The 21,795-nt window shown below is 44.7% G+C and overlaps 1 protein-coding gene across 4 annotated transcripts in view; it reads right to left on the bottom strand.

Annotated features, from left to right (window-relative positions):
- The window catches only part of LOC115074443 (bile acid receptor-like), a 41,321-nt gene extending 23,842 nt beyond the window's left edge, over nucleotides 1–17,479 (bottom strand). The window contains exons 1-2 of one of the 4 annotated variants that reach the window (XM_029573904.1): nucleotides 17,143–17,479; nucleotides 10,578–10,637 (exon numbers count right to left, since the gene is read on the bottom strand). In XM_029573904.1, the coding sequence (XP_029429764.1) occupies nucleotides 10,578–10,591 (14 nt within the window). In that variant the 5' untranslated portion in view covers nucleotides 10,592–10,637; nucleotides 17,143–17,479. The remainder of the gene's footprint in view (nucleotides 1–10,577; nucleotides 10,638–17,142) is intronic. The other 3 variants (XM_029573905.1, XM_029573907.1, XM_029573906.1) reach the window with 3 other exon arrangements.
- Nucleotides 17,480–21,795: the final 4,316 nt, after the last annotated feature.

The following is a 21,795-nucleotide window of genomic DNA, read 5'->3' as shown; positions in this document are numbered from 1 at the left end:
AACACAGGAACAGGGTGACATGGGGGTTATGATGTTTTTGGAGAGGACAAAATTAAGCACTTATAGATTCCCCAAGGAATAAATACATAAAATATATTTCAAAAGAAATTCCCCCCCACCCCCCACTCAAGGCCTGGGAGTCATGAAAGGACCCTTAAATGGCAGAGGGCTATGGAGATGAAGTGGTAGGAAGGAGGATCAAAGCCATGTGATAGGATCACATTCCTCAGCCCATAGGCTTTGTCATTGTCAGAGGGATGAAAAGGAAAACAAGCTTGTTCGGCTTTAGTGACTAGCATGCCCCCTCTTATCTTTACGTGGGGCTACAGACCACCCAGATGCTGTGGATAGGGCCTGCTGCTCCTGTTCGCTGGAAAAACTAGATTTGTAGTAAGTTGAATGGGTAGGGGGGTAGGCAGAGAGGGAAGAATAGCCTTCCATCAGTAGGTTATATAAAATCAGACTGAGAATATTGAAATGGAGATCATCAAGATGGAACAGGATCACTGAAGGTTGAGAATCTGCTAGGAAGTGTTGCGTCCATCGCTGCCCGACGCCCTCACTCCGCCCTCTTTACCTCTGTGGCGACTCCCTCCGGGTCTGATGGACGGTTAGCTGCCGCGGCGTCTTCTTGCCGTCTCCCTCTGGCGTACCCGGACCGGCTCGACACTACGGATCCGCCATGTTCCTGTTGACGTAGGGCGCGCGCGTGCACTCCGATTGATGTACCAGCAAGGGCGCGAACCTCAGGGGCGTCCCCCTGAGATGACGTCATCCGCTTCCAATATAAAAGGTCTCAGTATTCGCTAACAATTCGAGTTAGCAAGGATTCGCTAAGGACTCGCTTTGGCTATCCAAGCTATTCTGCCTCCTCGGACTTACCAGGGGTACCCGCTCCTCGGGGGCCTCGCTCTCTTTTCTCTATTTCAGATTGCCGATAGGAACTGGTACTCGCTTCTCGAGGGCCCATGTTCCTGGACACTGAAGATTCTCTACTGCCTGAAGCTATCGCAGATACAGACATTTGTGAGTTACCATCGCTCTCTCAGAGCTTTCCCTGGAACCAGGTACTCGCTCCTCGAGGGCCTAACCCTTTCCAGCTACTGAGCTTCCTAAAGACCTTATGTGAGTTTTGTCATTTAGTTCTGGCTATGAACACAGCATACCCTGTCTACTCACTATCTATAGTTTCTCTACAAATCAGCAACCCTGGAATCGCTGTTCCAGTACCTGAGGGACTTCAGCCCTGCTGGGCATATCAGCTCACTACTGCCACCTCTGGTGGTTCTACTAACCTATCTAATAAAAGAACTATCTGTGTCTGTCTCCGTACTCAAGCCTAGCTGGTGGTCCCTCTCAGGATATCCTCCTGGGGCGCAGTCATCTGCCATCGGCCCAAGGATCCTCCTATCTACATTCCTCTACAGCTGAGTGCCCTCTCCAAGCACTCCGCTGGTAACAGATTGCTACTCCTTCTCCATCAGGAGTCTTCAGCAACAGATTCATAACAGATTGCTACTCCGCAGTCTAACCCTAACAGATTGTTTACTACTCCCTCTACAGGAACTGAGCATATCAGATTGCTAACTCCTCCCTTCTTGAGGAGTAGATCATAACAGATTGCTAACTTCTCCCTTCCTCAGGAGTCGAAGCATAACAGGGAGTTAGCAATCTGTAATGAAACCGCTATCTGATGGAAGGAGCAATCAGATAGGAGTTAACAATCTATAGTATTTAGGACAGTTGTGGGTGGATCCTTGGACCAGTGGCAGATGACCATGCCCCCGGAAAGACCCCGAGAGGGACCACCGGTCAGGCTCAGAGTATGTAGACAGACACACACTAGTTCTTTTATTAGACAGTATACTGAACCACCAGAGGTGGCAGTAGTGAGCTGGAATGCCCAGCTGGGCTGTACTCCCTCAGAAGTTGGAACAGTGATCCCTGGAGGCTGAGCTGAAGAGAAACTGAAAATTAGTGAGTAGTCAGGGTAAGCAGAGTTCATGTACCGAACCTGATGGTAAGACTCACACAATGTCTCATAGAAGCCCAGGAGCTGGAATGTATAGGTCCTCGAGGAGCGAGTACCTGGCTCCAGGGAAAGCTCTGAGAGAGCGATGTAGTAGGCAGTGCTGACTTCCTGGCAGAAGTGAATTTGAAGAAGTCCGGGAACAAGGGCCCTCGAGGAGCGAGTACCGGTTCCAGACTGCAATCTACAAAGTAAGAGAGAGAGGGTGAGGCCCCCGAGGAACGGGTACCCCTGGTTAGTCCGAGGAGGCAGAGTAGCGTAGATAGAATGAATCCATATCCTTGCTAACTCGATGTGTTAGCAAATTCTAAGACATTATTCGTCGCGGGTGATGTCATCTTCGGGGAATGCCCCCGAGGTTCGCACCATCGCCGGTATTTCAGTCGGGGCCGCGGTGGTTAGCAGTGTGGAGCCGGTCCAGGGACGCCGGAGAACCTTGGCAGAGGAACGCCGCGGCAGCCAATCTTCCCGCGGGCGAAGAGGGATGCGCCAAAGAGGTGAGGAGGGCGGAGAGAGGGCGTCGAGAACCGACAGGCACAACACTGACCGCATGTCAATTCTGACCGCTTCATCCTGTTTTGGTTATGCATTGTCCCACCCCCATTTCACCTATGGTCCTGCTTTGTGTTCATAATCTGGAACAACAAGTCTGCAGATACAGTAAGGTCCAACAGAACCAGTCTGTGTTGGGTAATAACGCTGCTGTGTTGGCTCAGGGCTAACCCCAAGTTGTCCTGTGATTCTTCTTTATGCATCGTTCAGAAGTTTAAAAATAAGCCCTTTCTCTGCAGATTGGGTGCCGTCAAAGCTGTTCTACCTGTGCCGCTCTCTATGCCAGCTTTGAAATGGTATTCAAAGTGTCGTTTCGGGATGTGTAGTAAGAGAAATTGTCTTGTCATAAAGCCAAAAAGAAATATATTGGATTGGACACTATTTTTTGCAGGACAAAGCAAATAACGTGCTAATTTGTCTGAAACAAACTCCTATTGAAAACAGTTCTACAGAATATTGCACAAAGAAAAAGTGGGAGCAAAAAAAACCGTGTGGGAGTTTTGCCCCAGTCTTAAACTGAGTCCTTCCTGGTGAAGCCCCCACAGTAATGGTTTGCACACCGTTTTCTTTTCACAGTTTGTAGTCTGTGGAATTGTTTTCCTTTCACAGAAACGGCTGGAAATCAAGTCATTGTGCAACACGAGACCTGTCATTTCAAAGCTGGGCAAACTGACTTCTGCTTTTCTGACCCTTGTGCCCAGAGTCTCCTCCTCAGATGTTCTAGTTAAATGGAAGCAACAGTCCAGGCAGACTTTGGTGTCTGTAATTTTGTATTTGTACAATATCATTTGGTTTCATTTGTATAGGAAGATTTTTTTTTCCTTTTATCTTCCTCTGGGTCATCATGGAAAGTTACCCAAAATATTGCCCTGGATGGGGCTTCAAGTGATTTGTAACTATAAAGCTGATGTACTAAGCTGCATTGCACTTCACAAAAGTACCAATGTGCCAAAAAATGCCAAATAATGGGTAATTTAGTTAAAAATGTTGCATATGCTGTTTTTTGCATGTAATTAAACTTTTGGAAAGCACAACACAAAATCTATGCAAAATAGATAATGAACTGCCTAATTATGAAAACCAGCGCATTACCTATGTTCACACCACATCTTGAGTGAAAAATGTAATAAAACCATGTTTCTCCGTCCATCCAGAATTTGAATCGCCTCTTTGCACAGTGTCCAACAAACTGACCCTCCTTTTTTTATGTAGAACATGGCCACCTGGATGTCAGTGTGAACTATGACATTTCTGCCCCAAACTTGGTCGACAAAGGTGAGAAAGGCATTGTGAACTGCCCACGGCTCCAGCAGGTTTAAATGTCAGGCATGTGTTTGGAGGTGGTTGAGGTGGGCTCCCTACCCCCTGGGTGAAGCATCTGTGGTGAGAATTTGTCCACTGGGCTTCGGAACAGGGCTACCTCTGTGAGTGTTGGTGGAGCAACCACCAAGAAATGACTCTCCTCATGACCCTGGTGACGAGTGCTGTGTCTGACAATGGTTGAATGAACTGCGTCCATTGAGACTTCAGGCCCCAATGCAGGAGGCACCATGTATATTGCTGCTGCCAAGTGGCCCAGGAGGGTTAAGATCTGGTGAGCTGAGGGATGTGTTCAGGCCCATAATCATTCTGCCAGGATGCTCAAGGTTCAAGCCCTGTCTTCGGGCAAGAAAGCTTTCCCTTGTACCATGTCTATCTTTGCTCCGATGAACGGCAGGATCTGAGTCAGCTGGAGGCTGGACTTCTCGTCGTTGATTACAAATCTCAGTGCCTGCAAGCAGTCGATCGTGTCCTTCATGTGCAACTTGAGAGTTGTTTTCTCTGAAGCTACTAGAAGTCAATCATCCAGGTAGGGGAATAGTTGAATCCCCTTTCGTCGGAGGTGGGTCACTGCTATCACTAAGCACTTGGCGAAGACTCTCGGGGCGAAGAATAGACCAAAGGGTAGCACCTTGTACTGGCAGTGCTGCCCATTGGACTGGAAGCACAGGTTCCGCCAGGAGGAACGGTGCAACAGAATGTGGGAGTAGGCATCCTTAAGGTCCAGCGAGCACATCCAATCATTGGGCTGTTGAAAGGGAAGAATAGACTTTAGGGATGTCTTCTTGAATTTCTCCCTGCAAAGGAATTTGTTGAGAGCCCCTAAGTCTAAAATTGGATGGAGGCCACCCGATATCTTGGGAATGAGGAAGTATGGGGAATAGAATTCCTTGTTTCGTTTGTGTGTAAGTACTACTTGTATGGCCTGCTGGGCAAGTAATGAGATCAATTCTGTTTGCAGGAGTTGCATCTGCTTCTGGTCCCACTGAAAGGCAGTCAGGCAAGGAAGAGATGGAATCTTTTTGAAACTGAGTTGTTAGCCTGTGCAAACAATGTCCAGCACCCAACGGTTGGATATTATCGCTGTCCAAGAATTGAAGAAATATGCTACTCTGCCCCCCACTGGGAGCAGAAGAGATGGCCCTGCCAGCTTCAAAACCCTTGCGGTGGTTGATGGGTGGGGCTGACAGCTGTCTGCAGGCTCTGGCCCCTAGGTCTGCCCTTAGCTGCGGCTGCTGTGCCTGCTGTTGAAACTGCGGAAACGACGGTGCCCTGTAAGGGGTGTAAGGCCTGAATGGGAGTCTTTAAAAGCTTGGCTTATAGTAGCTTGGATAATACCTCTGGGTTGCAGATGTTTGCTCTGTTGGTGAGGCCAGGGATAAGACAGCCATGTTTTGCTCTTTCAGTTGCAAGACTGTCTCTCGTAGCTTATCTCCAAAAAGGTTATCCCCCTTGCATGGCAGGTCTGCTAGCTTCTCATGCATGACTTCCCAGATGGCGCTGGCCCTTAACCAGGCCATCCGACAAGCCATTATGGCTGAAGCTGATGTGCGTGTCGACTTCTCGAATGACTCATAGATGGTGTGGAGGAGTTGGCATAGCCCCTCTTCCATGTCCAGTATCTGTTGGGGGAGTCTGGTGCCCTCCTCAAATAGAGGCTTGATGGACTATAGGCACTTGTAAAGATAATGTGTAATATAAAACTGGTGGTGTTGTATCTATGTGTTCAGCATAGTGGACTGGAAGGACCTTTTCCCAAAGTCATCTAGATAGCGATTGTCTTTACCTGGGGGTGCGATAGAATAAAGTCTGGTCTTTTTTGCCTTTTTCATGGCTGACTCTACCATAATGGAGGCGTGTGGGAGCTGTATCACACTGTAGTATGATGACTTTCTCATCCTAAATTTCAGATCCATCTTTCTGGAGGTAGCCAGACTATAGAAAGGGGACTCCCTGGTTTTTTCCAGGACCGCATCTATTACAGCATGGGAAGGCAGTGCTGTCGCTTCAGCCGGCACCTAAAAATGTTTTAATATGCCTAGGACCTCTGCCCTAGGGTACGCTGAGACGTGTACCCACCTTCTCAATAAATTTTGAGTAGGAGAGATCTTCTGGCGGCAAAGAGGGCTCTGGAGGCTCCTCTGGTGGGTCGTATTGTAATGTGGTGGACAATCCTGGAGAGGTGGGGGGGGGGGGGGGGGGGGAGAACCTCTGAATGTGAACTCGGCTAAAGGGAGAACTGCGGTTGAGGCATCTTCCCCGCCGATGGAACAAACTCTTCCTGTTGATGTGGAGGGGATTTGTTCTGCGGGAAGCCTTCCTCCAAAGAGGGGCTCACAGGTGGGCGCTCCTGTCCGCACGACTCCAGGAATGAGAAGATGTTACTTAAAACTGCGGAAATTTGCTTCCTCGTCTGGGCACCCAGATCACCTTCAGCGGAAATTTGCAGAGCAGCAGACTTGACATACTCCTTCCCGATACCTAGGGTGGGTCTCCGCCCTGAGGATGTATGAGGCACTGCGGCTAGTAGGATATCAGAATCTGGTCCGTGGAGGCAGTGAGTACAAGGTCCCACTTCATTCGGTAGCTTACGACGCTTAGAGAGGGGGGCTCTTGCAATTGGGGTGACATCCTCCTGCTCTTAGAATTGGATGAGATGTCGGAGTAGACCCGGCGTGAAGAGGCAGGATAGTCTGAGAGCGGGTCTACGTCTGAAGACCCCAGATCATGGAGTTCCTTAGGTGTGAAGACAACGTGAGAGTCTTACTCTGGTACCTGCGCCTCTGCAGACCTATGCTGTTGTTTCTTATGGCGGGCTTCGCCAGTCCGCTGCTTCGGAGTCGATGTGTGCACTGCTTGCGTCAAATGCATCGTAAGGTAATGCTTTGCCACCAGAGGATGTCCCAGACAGCATGGCTAATTCATCCTGCTATCTACAGAAAACATAGTTTACGGTAAGCAAACTTGCTTTTCTGCGTGCAAAACTTCTTACTGCATTGGCAGTAAGTTTTGTCAAAGTGCAGGCAAAAAAGGTGCATTTAGCTGAATGCACCTTTCTGCGTTGTCCTGTTGGAGGGAGACTGGATATTGCAAGCTTCCAGAGTGATTCGAGAAGAGAGAGTTTAACTCTGCAGATTGTCAAGACCTAACAGCAATAACAGCTCAGAAGGCACAAGCAACCTTTCAGTCAGGTCAGAAAGGCACGCCAGATAGATCTGAGCACGTTCCACCTTCTGGCTATTATAGCATGACCACAAAACAGAATCTGTCTTTCATGATAAGATTATTAATACTGTGTGCTCTGTTCTTTACCTGCTGTATCCCAGAATGCAGTTTTCTGGCACCCATAACAGGCTAAAGCTGCAGTTAACAATGATGAAATTGAACTCCTGTCACAACTGAGACACTGGTACTTAAGTGTACATTTTTAGGGGTCATGCATTTAACTGAAGAATATTTAAAATGGGAATGTGTGAGGGTCTTTCCTTTTTCAGATTTGATTTCCTGCCTTTCACTCTGGGCATTAAAGTGGGCTACAGTAAAATTTCAATGGCATTTAACACAAAACTACACAATCACACGTAGCCTAACACTTTTGCAAATACATGTAAAAATGTTCTACAGTTTCAACATATGCATATTGCTTTAGGTGAAAAAACTGACTAGCAACAAATTGAGGATCCGTAGATATACTGAAGTTTACTGAACTGAGGCAAGATTTTCACTATTGACAGCAAGCAGCACCACAATTTCAGTCTGCCCTTCTGCATGCGTCTTAGCAATCAACTTCCAGGATATTAAGGATTATTAATATGGAGGAAAAATAAAGAAATCCTGAGAATGACCCAGCTTAATGCAAACATCCCTTGGAGATTTATTATGTTTATACATTGCATCTTTTAAGAAGGTCATGCAATGCAAATAAAAAGCCAACAGCTTTCCCATACAGGCTGAACGTTTGCACCATTCTGCAACGCAATGACCAAAAAGACGTGCAGTTTGCATTGATCCTCCCTACAGGGTCTGTTGCAGGCAGTAAGTGCCCTACTTGGATTATGACCTGGCTAACTGATAGGATTACCAGATGACTGCAGATCAGAAGGGACAGAAAGAACCAGTCCGGATTTGCACACTTCTATACAGGAACTAAGAATTCTCTTTCTTGTTAGTGGGTATATAGGTCAACAAACAAGATGCAAGTGATTTTTTTTTTAATTGGATTAACATGATGATGCCTTTGTGATTAGCTTGGGAGAGATTTACTACCTTCAGATCAGTGTATGAAGTATAACTCTCAAAAGCTAGTTACTAATGTGTGAAGTTGATCCATTAAAAAAAAAAATTATTACCTACGATGTAGTTATCTAAGTGCACTAAGATTATGATCATATTGCTGATTTTCATTGGGGAATCAGTACCAGTCTCACCATCCCATGGGGCTTTGAGCTACTCTGTGGTGCAGCATCAGCATGGGTGGTGAAAGCTGAGCCCCAGCCCAGAGCTGGGGGTCTGAACCTATGATCATATGATTCAGCACTATGTGTCATCAGTCCCTTCACTAGTAGTCTGCAGCCAGAGAAGGCAAGGGCAAGAACACTAGAGGAATAGGCACATCTATTTGTAATTCTTATTTTAGACGTGGGGTTGTTTTCAAGGAAATGACTCAACATTTACTGTTACTAATACACCAAATCTAGAAGAAGAAATACCAGTAGGACATGCCAGTAACTCGTGGCAATGATTCATGTATTTAAGGCACTCAAAAAAAGTGTTTCCAATTTTATTTCATACCTAAGCAGTCAAAGGATGTTGGAGTATGTGAGCTTTTGAGATTAGGCCCTTCAGATGTGATGCAACTGAAGACCAGATCTATGTCTTTAAGCAGGCCTACCCAGACTAGACACTGACCTCCATCATACCTATGCTACCCTCCTCTTGACCTGATCCTGTATATAGTTTTGTTACTATTTCTTGTTATTTGCAGTAAATCCCTTGTTGTTTGCATTATATCTTTTGCTCTGTTTCCGGCTTCTTCCTCGCCTCCCGGTTCACTGTCCCCCCCTGTTCTCGTTTTATGTACTTTCCACCTGTCAGTTCGGATGTAAACCGATATGATGTTGCACACTAATGTCGTTATATAAAAGTGTTAAATAAATAAATAAATAAATAAATAAATAAATGTGGTCTTGGAAGTTCATGTACTAAATCTTTTGATCTTTTTTTCTTTTTTTTTTTTATCCAATAAGAGGGCTTCCATAGTAGCAATGTTTGAAAAAACTACTGTGAAGCCGCGAATCATTGCCAGCCCCTGAAGCAGATGTTCCATATGTTGAAACACTGACAGTGTCGGGCTATGGCTCCCTGAATCGAGTTAAGGTCCCAGGAAAAGGTGCTCCTAGCAAGTAGACAGATGTACTCAGGACCAGTGGTTTTATGCTCCCCTGCTCCCCACAGGTTTCAAACTGGTGCTAAGCAGGCTTGGCATGACTAGGTGTGCATATTGTGCATTTGCACAGGGTGGCACACCGGGGGAAAGGGGGCAGCAGAAGGAGGAGAGACCACTGCGTCGCTGGCAGACAAGGGATAGGGGAGGGGTCAAGGTGAGTTGGGAGCTGCCATCACGTCTTGACAAGGCCCAGCGGCATTCTTTTATCTCGCCAGACTTTTCCCCCCGCAATATTCGGCCACTCCTGTGATAAAATATCACAGCTTAGTGAATCTAGGCCTTATCCAATTCTGTCTGGCAGACAGTACTGTGCAGGAGACCTAGGAGGCCGGATGTTTAGTCAATAGCCATGCTAGTATTGCTAGCTCATTCAGTGAGCTTTGTGGCTAGGCAGGGGTAAGGTGGGTGCTGGCAGGAACTAACCGGCATTTGGATGCCCTAGCTTTACCCCTTATTCAGTAAGGGGTAATAGCGCGTCCAACCCCCCCCCCCCGAACCTAATAGCGCCCACAACATGCAAATGCATGTTGATGGCCCTGTTAGGTATTCCCGTGCGATTCAGAAAGTAAAATGTGCAGCCAAGCCGGTGCCCGGAGAAATTAGCGCCTACACAAAGGTAGGCGCTAATTTCTCCGGGCACCGGGAAAGTGCACAGAAAAGCAGTAAAAACTGCTTTTCTGTGCACCCTCCGACTTAATATCATGGTGATATTGGGTCGGAGGTCCCAAAAGTTAAAAAAATTTGTAATCAGCCCGCGGCTTGCTGGTTGAAAATGGGACGCTCAATTTTGCCGGTGTCTGGTTTCCGAACTGGTGGAGAAGTCCATTAACGGCTATTAATCAAATTTACTTAGGGAATAGCCACTGCTATTAATTGCATCAGTGGCATGGGATCTTCTTAGTGTTTGGGTAATTGCCAGGTTCTTGTGACCTGGTTTGGCCTCTGTTGGACACAGGATGCTGGGCTTGATGGACCCTTGGTCTGACCCAGCATGGGAATTTCTTATGTTCTTATGTTCCTTATGTTTTATGCTCTTCTACCCAAAAGGAGGAAGAGAAAAAAAAGACTGTCCCAGATAAGGAGCAGTATCTTGCAGGTGGTCACACTGGCTGGCAACTGGGATATATCTTTAGCAATAGGACAGACTAACTGGGATTGGATGGTTTGGGGCAGTTGGTCTTTTTCTGGCTCATCTACTATGTTAAATTTTTAAAATTCTGTCTGTCATACCTCCTGTGCTGCATGTGACTTTCTTACTGCCTCTTAAGAAAGATAGATCCTATTCCAAATCTGGAGTAACGAAAGAAAAGAGAGCAAAAAAATAAGCAGTAGGTTTTATATAGTGTGTTTCCTACAAGCTGTAGCCTATACTGTTTTGCAAACACACGGGCTGATACAGTAAAAATCACAGGAGAGCGGGCGCACAGGACACTCTCCTGTGCGCCCGTTACAGTAATTTAATTTATTTAAATTAGGGCCCGCAGTAAAAACAGGTGCTAGGGACACTAGCGCGTCCCGGAGCGGCGGCTGTCGGTGGGTTTGACAGCCGATGCTCAATTTTGCCAGCGTCGGTTCTCGAGCCCGCTGACAGCCACGGGTTCGGAAACCGGACACCGGCAAAATTGAGCGTCTGGTTTTCGAGCCGCGGGCTCATTTTACATTTTTTTTACTTTTTTTAACTTTCGGGACCTCCGACTTAATATCGCCATGATATTAAGTCGGAGGGTGTACAGAAAAGCAGTTTTTACTGCTTTTCTGTGCACTTCCCCGGCGCCGGCAAAAATTAACGCCTACCTTTGGGTAGGCGCTAATTTCTTAAAGTAAAATGTGCGGCTTGGCTGCACATTTTACTTACTGAATCGCGCGGGAATAACTAATAGGGCCATCAGCATGCATTTGCATGTTGCGGGCGCTATTAGATTCGAGGGGGTTGGACGCGCGTTTTCGACGCGCTATTACCCCTTACTGAATAAGGGGTAAAGCTAGCTCGTCGAAAACGTGCGTCCAATCGCGGGTTAACAGTGCGCTCCGCCTGATAGAAATGCAAACACTGTTTCCAGCCCTGGAGTTTTAATATATCAGCACACTGTACTGCAATAAGATTTTGAGGACAGAAATCCGAACAAGAGTGGCTAAGTGAGGTGCAGTGTAAAAAGCAATGGGTTTGCTTATCAGTCTTTTTGTCTATTTTACACTGAGTCTAGATTTTAAAGCTTTGTGCTGTTATCTCTATTCCAGGTTGCATTTCCTGTTCTGGCCCTGCAGGAGGACTGAAGGTCACATGATAGAAGAAAGCAAGTGGTAGATTTAGCCTCAGAAGACTTCCTTGCTAGCCCACAACCAGTAGGGGATTTCAGTTGGGCCAGTTTACTGGGTAGGAGGCCTCTAGAATACACAGCCAACCCCTCAGTGAATATACAGGCCGATTCAATAAATTGCTTGCAAAAATGTGCATTCAAACTGGACACGTTTTTTGAACGCACACATAATCATGTCTCCCTGGCGCTCAATACAACAGAAAAATGAGCCGCCATGCTAAAAAGGAAGTGCTAGGGATAAATGTGTGTCCCTAACACATGCACGACATCGGGACCCAGGAGATTTGGCTGTGCGCTGGATAGGAAAACGGAAACTCAATGAGCATCGGTTTTCCTAACCCACTCACAGCTACGGGTTAGAAAAATGGACGCTCAATTAATGGGTGTTCGTTTCCCTAACCTGATGGACGCTCAATTAATGGGTGTTCGTTTCCCTAACCTGATGGACGCTCAATTAATGGGTGTTCGTTTCCCTAACCTGACCGCTGGCAAGATTCTTTTTTTCATGCTGCTCCCTGTGGTTCTTCCTACTTAATACTGGAGTGATACTAAGTAGGAGGGACCACAGAAAAGCAGGATTTGGGGCTTTTTTGGGGTGTTTTTCAGATAGCTCGGAGCACATCATCCCTGGGGCTGGCATTAAGTTTTCCTTGTTAAAATGTGCGCATCGGGCGCACAGTGATTTTTTTGCATTGGGGTTCTAGCTAATAGCCTCATCTTCATGTGATGAGCGCTATTAGCTACGTGCCGGTTTGGATATGCGTTTTGGACTCGCTAATCCCCTTATTGCATCGTGTGTTAGTCTAGCGCGTCCAACGCACGCATCCAAGCGGTTAACCTGTGCGCTAGGATCCGCGCCCGATATTGCATCGGCCTGATAATGTGTTAGTCTCTCTGGAAGTGGTGAGTTTATTACCTTTTACAATGGCTGTTTGCAGTAATGCAAACCCCCTTTCTTGGTTTAGTCTCTCAAATAAAATGTCAAGGATGTTTAAAGTAATGGAGAAGGCCCCAGCGCATACAATGGCCTACCAGCCATCAGAAACTGGAGCTTTTTGTGGCTCCAAGGCAACTGGGAAAGGGGGAATGAGGCCTTGGAGTGATGGAAGCCTGCCATTTTCTTATCTAGCCTAGTAAATATTTGCGGACTACCAGTAAGTCAGTGGATCACAGTGTTCTTATCAATTGGATCAATTTGGTATGCACAGTGCAAAGTCTCATTTTTCTAAGTAAACATTTTTTATGTGTGTGTGTTTGTGTTTTAATGTGCTAAAACTTTTCCCCCTTCCCGTCTCCCCCTACTTATTAAGCATTGCTATCCAGGGTTCAGCAAACTTCTGTCAAAACTGACGCAGCTCAGCTCTGGCCATGAATTCCGCATTCTTAAAGTGCTCTGCGTGTTCCATAAATGGACTGAAGTGAAATCGATTGCCAGTGTGTTTTTACAGATGTGTGGAAGTGCAGACAACCCCACGTGAATCAAAATCTGACACCGGAATGATTAAGGAGAGGGGGACTTAGATCTGAAGATGAGAGATTGATTATTGGCAAGATGCTTTATTTATTTAGATTTATATTCCGCTTTTCGCACTTTTTTCAGCGCTTCAAAGCGGATTGCATTCAGGTATTGTGCAGCCAGCATAGAAATAAAACAGTAAAACAGATAAATGCAGATTCTGTAAAACAGAATCAGAAACAGTTTCACACCTCATTACTGGGTGACAAGTGTTGATATCAGACGTGCTGCCTACGAAAAAGCATAATAAGATGGCATAGTTCCTCCAGTGGAAACTATGTAAATATTATAACATCACTGTACCAGAAAAGCACTGGAATCATGACCTGAGAAACTGAAGTGGTGATTCCTGGGACATCCCTGTCCCAACCGATAAAAAGTTTGATGCAAGAAAACCAGACATAGTGCTAATATTATTATATAATATATTATAATATATAATAAATATATTATATTTATTTATTACTATGTTATATTGTGTATATATTATATTTATTTATTACTATGTTAAATTGACATCCGGTTATATTGTACCACCTGTTCTATGGTTCCATGTAAAGCCCCCTTTCTCTTTTGGGCAGTTCATCATTTTATGTAAACCGGAGTGATTTGTAGTTCTTACAAGAACTTCGGTATATAAAAATTAAAAATAAATAAATAAATAAATAAATAAAGGAGAAAAGCTGATAGAAGTGTCAGTACCAAGTGAGCTTAATTTGATTGCTGAATTGGAGAGAAGGGGTTGGCAGCCTCACGTTCTTATTCAGAAAACTATACCTCATAGAGGAATCTCTCTTTTCTATGAAGCCTTGAGAAAAGATTAATCTAGCGCGATCCCCACAGGGACCTTCAGATGGAGTTAACTTGTCAGCAGTGGGAGCGCATGGGCCATCCTTATGCACTCCTCGTGCTGAAATGATGGTTAGGCTTCTCCACAGGGCTTACAGGTATCCTCTGTTTTACACCAAGTTCTCCTCGACTTCAGCAGGGCTTTGTTGGCGGCATTGTGGCCAACTAGGCTCTTATATACATGTCTGCTGGACTTGCAAACATATTGCACATTTTTGGCAATTGATTAAGGCAGAATGTCATTTGAGATTAGTGCGAGAGGGTGATCTCAAGCCTGAATTATACTTATTGGGAATTTGGGGGCCACATAGCCTCACTACTTCTCAGAGAAGTTTGGCTGATCAATTATTACTTGCTGGCAAGTTCACGATAGCTTTAATGTGGAAATCTGCTCAAAGACTGGATAGGTCCATCAAATTGCTCTGGTGGAGAAGCTTACTCAAATACTTAAACGAAATGTGTTGTTCTATGAGAAAATATGGTCCCCCTTCTGGAAATATTGTGACACCTACGCAACATAATTCCAGATAGTTAACTAGGATGTGTGGCGTGATGATGTTGATTACAGGACCCTGAATTGCTGTTAACATATGTAGCACTGTCTGATTGCCTAATTGTATTCCCTTCAAGTGGGGAGTTTTTCGTGGGGTGGGTTTGGGGTTTTGTGTTTTCTTATCTTTGTCTTGGAAACTGTCTAAATAAAGAGTTTCAAAAAAGAAAGTCCCAATTGTATTGCGTGCCAAAAAGAACATCTAGACATGTTGCCTGGTCATATAACATCTTATGAACTGCAAAAGGAAGCTCTCTTTGGCACAATGCAAGTACTAAGAAGGGCATTAGCTGTGACTTTGAGATACTCTTGTTACGAGTGAGATTCATTTCTGTCGGTTTGCACACAACCCATTTGGAGAAATTACCCTGCATTCCAGTGTGATGCTGACAAATATTTTTATTTATTTATTTATTTAAAGAATTTATATACCGGGGTTCCTGTATAGTATACATATCACCCCGGTTTACAAGGAACCATAACTATCGCTAAGGAAACGATCATTTAGCGGTTTACATTGAACATTTAGCGGTTTACATTGAACATAGTTAATTTGAGAAAACATAATGAAACATAAATAAACATAAATAAACATAAATGAACATAAATAGTTAATTTGAGAGAAGTATATAAAATGGTTAACCAGTTAATAACTAAAAAGCAGGTTAATAAGTAAATAAGTAAGTAAATAACATTGAACTTGGTAGAATCTGGTAACAGGATAAAATATAGTGTTGCATATGTTTAAGTACAGTTTCGTGTTAATTTCTTCAGAAAGATGTAAGCTGGGGAAGATACGGAGGATATGAAATGCCTTTTTTCTTGCTCATTAGCTCTATGGGAATGCTTGTTCGAACAACCAAGTCTTAAAAACAACCAAGTCTTAAAAATATCTGGATCATCATTAATCCCCATAAATGTATCTGCCACATGGCAATCCTAGGGGTGTATGTACTAACTGGTGTGAATATTAGGCTTTAACAGCCCATGGATTGAATTAATGATATGCACAAGGTGGCAGCTTTACCGTGGGTGCATTAAAGACAGCCAGAGCCAGTGCTGCTGCACTCTGCATATTAGCTTGTCCTGCCCAAAACAAAAGGACAGGGAAACCTCCCTCTCATACCCCTGATTGACACTCTGGATGCCCCTTTCCGTTCTACCTTCTGAGTAAGAAGCGCTTATGACTCCACCTACCCCCTCACTCATGGCCTCTAAATTGGCCCCAAATCTTTGTCAACAGGAGAGAACTGGTTGCTGTCTTGCTGGCCACAACACCGAGTCCAAAATGGTGCCACTAACAAGATGACCCACGCATGAAGCACATGCAAGTAAAGTAAGGAGCTCACGTTCCTGCCTTAAGTGGCCTGTATTAATGCTGTATAATAAAAACATCCTGTGCTGATACCTTATGAGTTCATTAAAGTAACAAAAATGTTTTTTCATATTTGCATGCATGTTGGGAAACCAACAGTAACACAACTGTACGTGCAATTAGCCCACAGTAATACACTCAGTACATGGGCATTATCATGCATGTTATACAGGCCTCAGTCCACTGGTATATAAGCCCCTTAGGAATCCCTTGCACTGACCTGCTGAAGGAAGGATACCTTGCAGAAGCTAGTCACAGATATATTAGAAACATCTAAGGAAAAGACCTTGATCGACACAAAATGTAAGTGGATTAACCCAGTAACCCATTTACTGTTCGTGCTGGAAGATTTTAAATCCAGAGCCTAACCTGCAGTTTGAACCGAGCAGCACTGTTTTGTTGCCCTGACGGATCGGGAATCACTAAACCAGCAGAGCAGAGAAACTCTCAGGAGCGGGTAATAACTTGTGCTAGGTGCCGTCCTTCCCACCCACCCAAACCTGCACATTGCTCCACAATCTAGCAGGGTTATCATGTGTTAAAGTCAAAATGATAATCTCCAGTTTTTAAATTTAAACAAAATTTTTGGAGCAAGTAGGCCTGTTCTCAGGAAATTACACATCGTTCAGAAGCTAAAGGGTCCTGGAGGTGGATGGAAGTCCTATGTTCGGACAATTTGGTCTCAAATCATTCTTCTTTCAGGTTCTGCTCTGAGAAAGCCAAGGTTTGGTGCCTATGGGAGGGCTCTGCCACGCACTCAGGGCAAGCTTTCCTTGAAACTCAGCCCTAAATATCTTGAGGCAGTCAACACTGAACAATAGCTGGGAGGTTACATTTAAAAAGCTCTCATCTGTGACCAAGCTTCTTCAGTTTCCTGTCCTGCTACTGAGAAGGTAAGCGATAAAGATTACATTCCTACTTTTAGGCATTCCTGTTGAACTTGTAAGTGCAATAACAATTCATTTGTATACCTAGAAATGGATTTGCTATCAAACAGCATGCAAATCTGGCATAAAGATAAAATATGGCATGTTAAAATGCTCTGGGTTCTGTACAGTAACAATTCAAATGGCTAGAGAAGAACTTAAAAAACCACTAAACTTCTCTGTTTTAAAGAGCATTGCCTCCATAAGAATACCTGGCTTATGCTTGAAATCGAAGGGTGGCCAACAGGAAAAGGTACTTACAGCAGGAGATTCCGTTAGCACGCACTGTCCGTCTCCTCCCAAGGAGATGCATCCACTCCAGCAACTTTCTGATTACCCTGCTGGATCAGCCCGGGCCTTTTTTTTTCCCCCCTATTTATCAGTCCCTTTGCATACAGTTAGGCTCCAGACACTCTGCAGAGCTCAGCTGCGGCTCCATCTGACACACCAGCTTCCCACACAGCCCTCCCTAGGGTCACAGCCAGGGCAGTTACAGACAGACATAAATCAAATACTAACTGGATCTTCCAGGACAGAGGCCACTGGGACCCTCCGCGAGCGTCACGCGCTCCCAGCGTTCCTCGCTGCGGAGTTAATAAATATTTTACTTTTTCTTGACAGAGGTACAGACACCCTTTCATCCGTCCATTTCTGCCTGTTTAGCCCTGGCATCCCCAGCGCATTCAGAGGCTGCATTTACAAAGTGGCCGGCGGCAGGACATGCCAATTGAACTGTTTTCCCTGTGCCGCAGAGGCTGCGTGGCAGTGTCTGGTGGTCCGCACTTGGAACCTCTGTCTGAAGCCACGAGGTCTCAGAATCCACCTTTGTCCATTGTGTATAGGAAGTGAAGACTGCCTTTTCACACTTAGGAATGAGCAGAGCTAAGTGATGCTAAGTGGTAACACAACATACAAGAGAAAATGAATTGGACTACTTAAAGGGCAGCAAATTCAGTGTGGGTCAAGCATTCTACAAAAAAAAAAAAGCAGGAAAGGACTCCAAATCAAATTTTGCACACAATTGTCATGAGTTGAGTCTGCACGTGTGATGGATCACTGTAGCAGTCCAGTAAATCATTTGGCATGCAGCCTTACAGCAGAACTAGAAATGCTTTGGGTTTTGTTTTTTTTTAGAAAATTCATGCCAGTTAAAAGAAGATCATTAAATGGCCTCTTGTTTTTGATTTGCATGGCAATGTCTGAGGAGATATTATTTAACCCCACTGGAGGTTCCTCCAAGCCAGGCAACCCCTGCATTAAGAATCAGCCTTCCTCACGACCCCAAGTGGGGCATTGTGCTTACCCAAGGAAAGCGCTAAGACAACGCAGGGCAGAGGGCAAAAGAGTTTTAAGGCCAGGAAAGGGCTAGCTCAGTGGCAGTGCAGAGAGAGCAGGCCCAGCTTAGGTTTTTGGCTTCCTGGGTTAGCTGGAACCAGAGATGCTACAGAAGCAGCATTCGTAGATCCCGAGGGAGGGACTCCTAGTCGTCAAGCAATGGGTAGGGCCCATGATTGCAGGGATCCAGAAGGAGCCCTGGTGTGTGGCCCCCAGCCCAGGACTGGGCAAAAGGAAGTTGGGAGGGGATAAAAGGTAGGGGGAATCTCCGGAAAGCTGTGAACAAAGAAATACTGTGTATGCCAAGTACGGGGAGACCTTGAAACCTGAGAATACTTTTATTTTCCTTCTTCTGTCCTGTCTAATTATTCGCTAGGCAGCCATAGGAGTTGCCACCTCTAATTTCTAGCTGTAAGCAACATGGAATGGATCTCCCTATTAGAATCTGCTGGGCACTTTCAAGGGACCCAGATTGGCCACTTGGAGAGAGGATGCCACTGGGCTCAATGGACCATTCATCTGACCCAGTATGGCATAATCTTATGTTCTTTAATATAAAGTCAGTGTTCTCCTACTCTATCATAGGTACTGGTATTTATTCACACTGCTATAATTATTAGGCATCTGCACTGTACAGCCCATAGTCTTGTATACTGCATTAACTTAATCATGGCTTCCATGGTGTTTTGTCTTTATTCTTTTATATTAGTATAATTAACAAACACATAAATGTGTGCACCAAGGGATCTCATAGAAACGGACAATCCTGAGCAAAAGCCAAAATATTCACACTCCAATGAACTGTTATGTCTGGCGGTTTGCGGGCTACCACCACACTTACCTCCCCTGCCAGGTTGTCTCTGCTGGTTCCCGACGCAGTTAAGCGTTGCTAGGTTTCTGATGCAACAAGACACTGCCAGCTCTTCACACGGCAGGATGCCGCCAGGTCCATCCTGCCCTGCCGCACTTCTTAGGTGCGTGGGCACCCGATCTCTCTATTTAAAGGGCCCACGGCACTTATTGATGACCTTACAAGCCAAACCTTATAAAGGGCTTTCCTGTCCTTCCCTCACTGCCTCAGCAACAGGTCCAGCTACTCCACAGTAGTGTATGATGCTTCCCTGTGTCCCAGTCTTCGTCCAGTCTGTTCCACCCTCCATTGCCCGCCTTGTCCCAGCCCTCGCCTGCCTCTGCCCTATCTGTTCCTCTCCCCCTCCTTTGCACGGATATCGTTTGACCTCAGCTTGGACTTTGGATATGCCCCACCGCTACCTGCCTCTGACCACTGCCTGGACCTCAGATACGCCTGACTGCCACCTGCCTCTGACCACTGCCTGGATGCTGAATATGCCTGACCGCCACTTCCTTTCAGCTAGCTAAACATGGACCTTCTTGGTCACTGCCATCAGCAGAGACCCCACCTAAGTCCTGCCGGTACCCGAGGGGAACGTGAGCTGGTGTAGGTTTAAGAACATAAGAAATTGCCATACTGGGTCAGACCAAGGGTCCATCAAGCCCAGCATCTTGTTTCCAACAGTGGCCAATCCAGGCTACAAGTACCTGGCAATTACCCAAACACTAAGAAGATCCCATGCCACTGATGACAATAATAGCAGTGGCTATTCCCTAAGTAAACTTGATGGACTTCTCCTCCAAGAACTTATCCAAACCTTTTTTGAACCCAGCTACACTAACTGCACTAACCACATCCTCTGGCAATAAATTCCAGAGCTTGATTGTGTGTTGAGTGAAAAATAATTTTCTACGATTAGTCTTAAATGTGCTACTTGCTAACTTCATGGAATGCCCCCTAGTCCTTCTATTATCCGAAAGTGTAAATAACCGATTTACATCTGCCCATTCTAGACCTCTCATGATTTTAAAGACCTCTATCAAATCCCCCCCTCAGCCTTCTCTTCTCCAAGATGAACAGCCCTAACCTCTTTAGCTTTTCCTCATAGGGGAGCTGTTCCATCCTCTTTATCATTTTGGTTGCCCTTCTCTGTACCTTCTCCATTGCAATTATATCTTTTTTGAGATGCGGTGACAGAACTGTACAAAGTACTCAAAGTGCAGTTTCACCATGGAGCGATAAAGAGGCAATATAACAAGACCATGCAACTTCTGCAAAACTCTGCAGCTAGACTCTTGACAGGTACTAGAAGATCTGAACATATCACCCCAATATTAAAAGAACTTCATTGGCTGCCGGTCAAATACAGGGCCCAGCATAAAATCTTATCACTAATACACAAAACCCTCTACAATGAAAAAATTGAATGGCTAACCTCTTCACTTCACTTCCACACCCCCTCAAGAACCACCAGATCAACCGGAACAGGGATGCTATCAATTCCTTCCCCCAAAATTGCCCACCTAAATAATGTAAGAGAAAGATCTATCTCTGTTGCTGGACCCCTTCTATGGAACTCCATCCCGCAGGAATTACGACTAGAAGCTGACATCAAATTATTTAAAAAGGGGATTAAAACTTGACTTTTTAAACAAGCCTAGCAAGAGCTGTTAGCATAATTATCTTACACTTCTGATTTAATACCAAGGTAATGTATATTTTTAATTTTATTATACTATCTCTACCCTAACTATACTATCTCTCTAAGTGTTTAAATTTTGATTATTTAGCATACTATTTAGTTTGCTATGTTAATTATATTATGAAATAATGTATTTACTTCTTTCTTCTTTGGAAATGCAAATAATTTTAAATGCTAACTATTGTAAACTGATTTGATATGCTTGCATGAAAAGTCGATATATAAAAATTATTAAATAAATAAAATAAATAAATTATGACATTTTCCATTTTATTCACAATTCCCTTCCTAATAATTCCTAACATTCTGTTTACTTTATTGAATGCTGCAGCACACTGAGCCGACGATTTCAATGTATCATTCACTATGATGCCTAGATCTTTTTCCTGGGTGGTAGCTCCTAATATGGAACCTAACATCGTGTAACTACAGCAAGGGTTATTTTTCCCTAAATGCATCACCTTGCACTTGTCCACATTAAATTTCATCTGCCATTTGGATGCCCAATCTTCCAGTCTCACAAGGTCCTCCTTCAATTTATTTCAATCCGCTTGCAATTTAACTACTCTGAATAATTTTGTAATCTGCAAATCTGATAACCTCATTCGTCGTATTCCTTTCCAGATCATTTATAAATATATTGAAAAACACCAGTCCAAGTACAGATCCCTGAGGCACTTTGCTCTTCTTTCATCCACATTTGTCAGAAAGTTGAAAATGGCCAAATCTGGATCTGCCTACTGATGGTGAGGACTCCTCTCTGCAGGCAGCATCAGTCACCTCAGCCCAAGGATCCATCATGAAGACACATCAATCATTAGTCCCAATGATTACAATGTATTGATGCAAGTTTGGATCGTTTGTCCTTTGCTTGATACTGTCACTTTTTATGACACCCCATGAGTACATATTAGGTTTTTTTGTTGTTTTTTTAAAGTTTTTTTGGCTTTATGATCAGTTTGCGTGGTTGCATGTAACCTTTTTTTATTCCTTATTGGTATCACTAATCCCTAAGGAGGATATT

This window comes from Rhinatrema bivittatum, chromosome 12, assembly GCF_901001135.1.
Source record: "Rhinatrema bivittatum chromosome 12, aRhiBiv1.1, whole genome shotgun sequence".
Classification (NCBI taxonomy): Eukaryota; Metazoa; Chordata; class Amphibia; order Gymnophiona; family Rhinatrematidae; genus Rhinatrema; species Rhinatrema bivittatum.
Note: the sequence above shows the minus strand (reverse complement) of the source record. Positions and strands in the feature narration are given on the sequence as shown.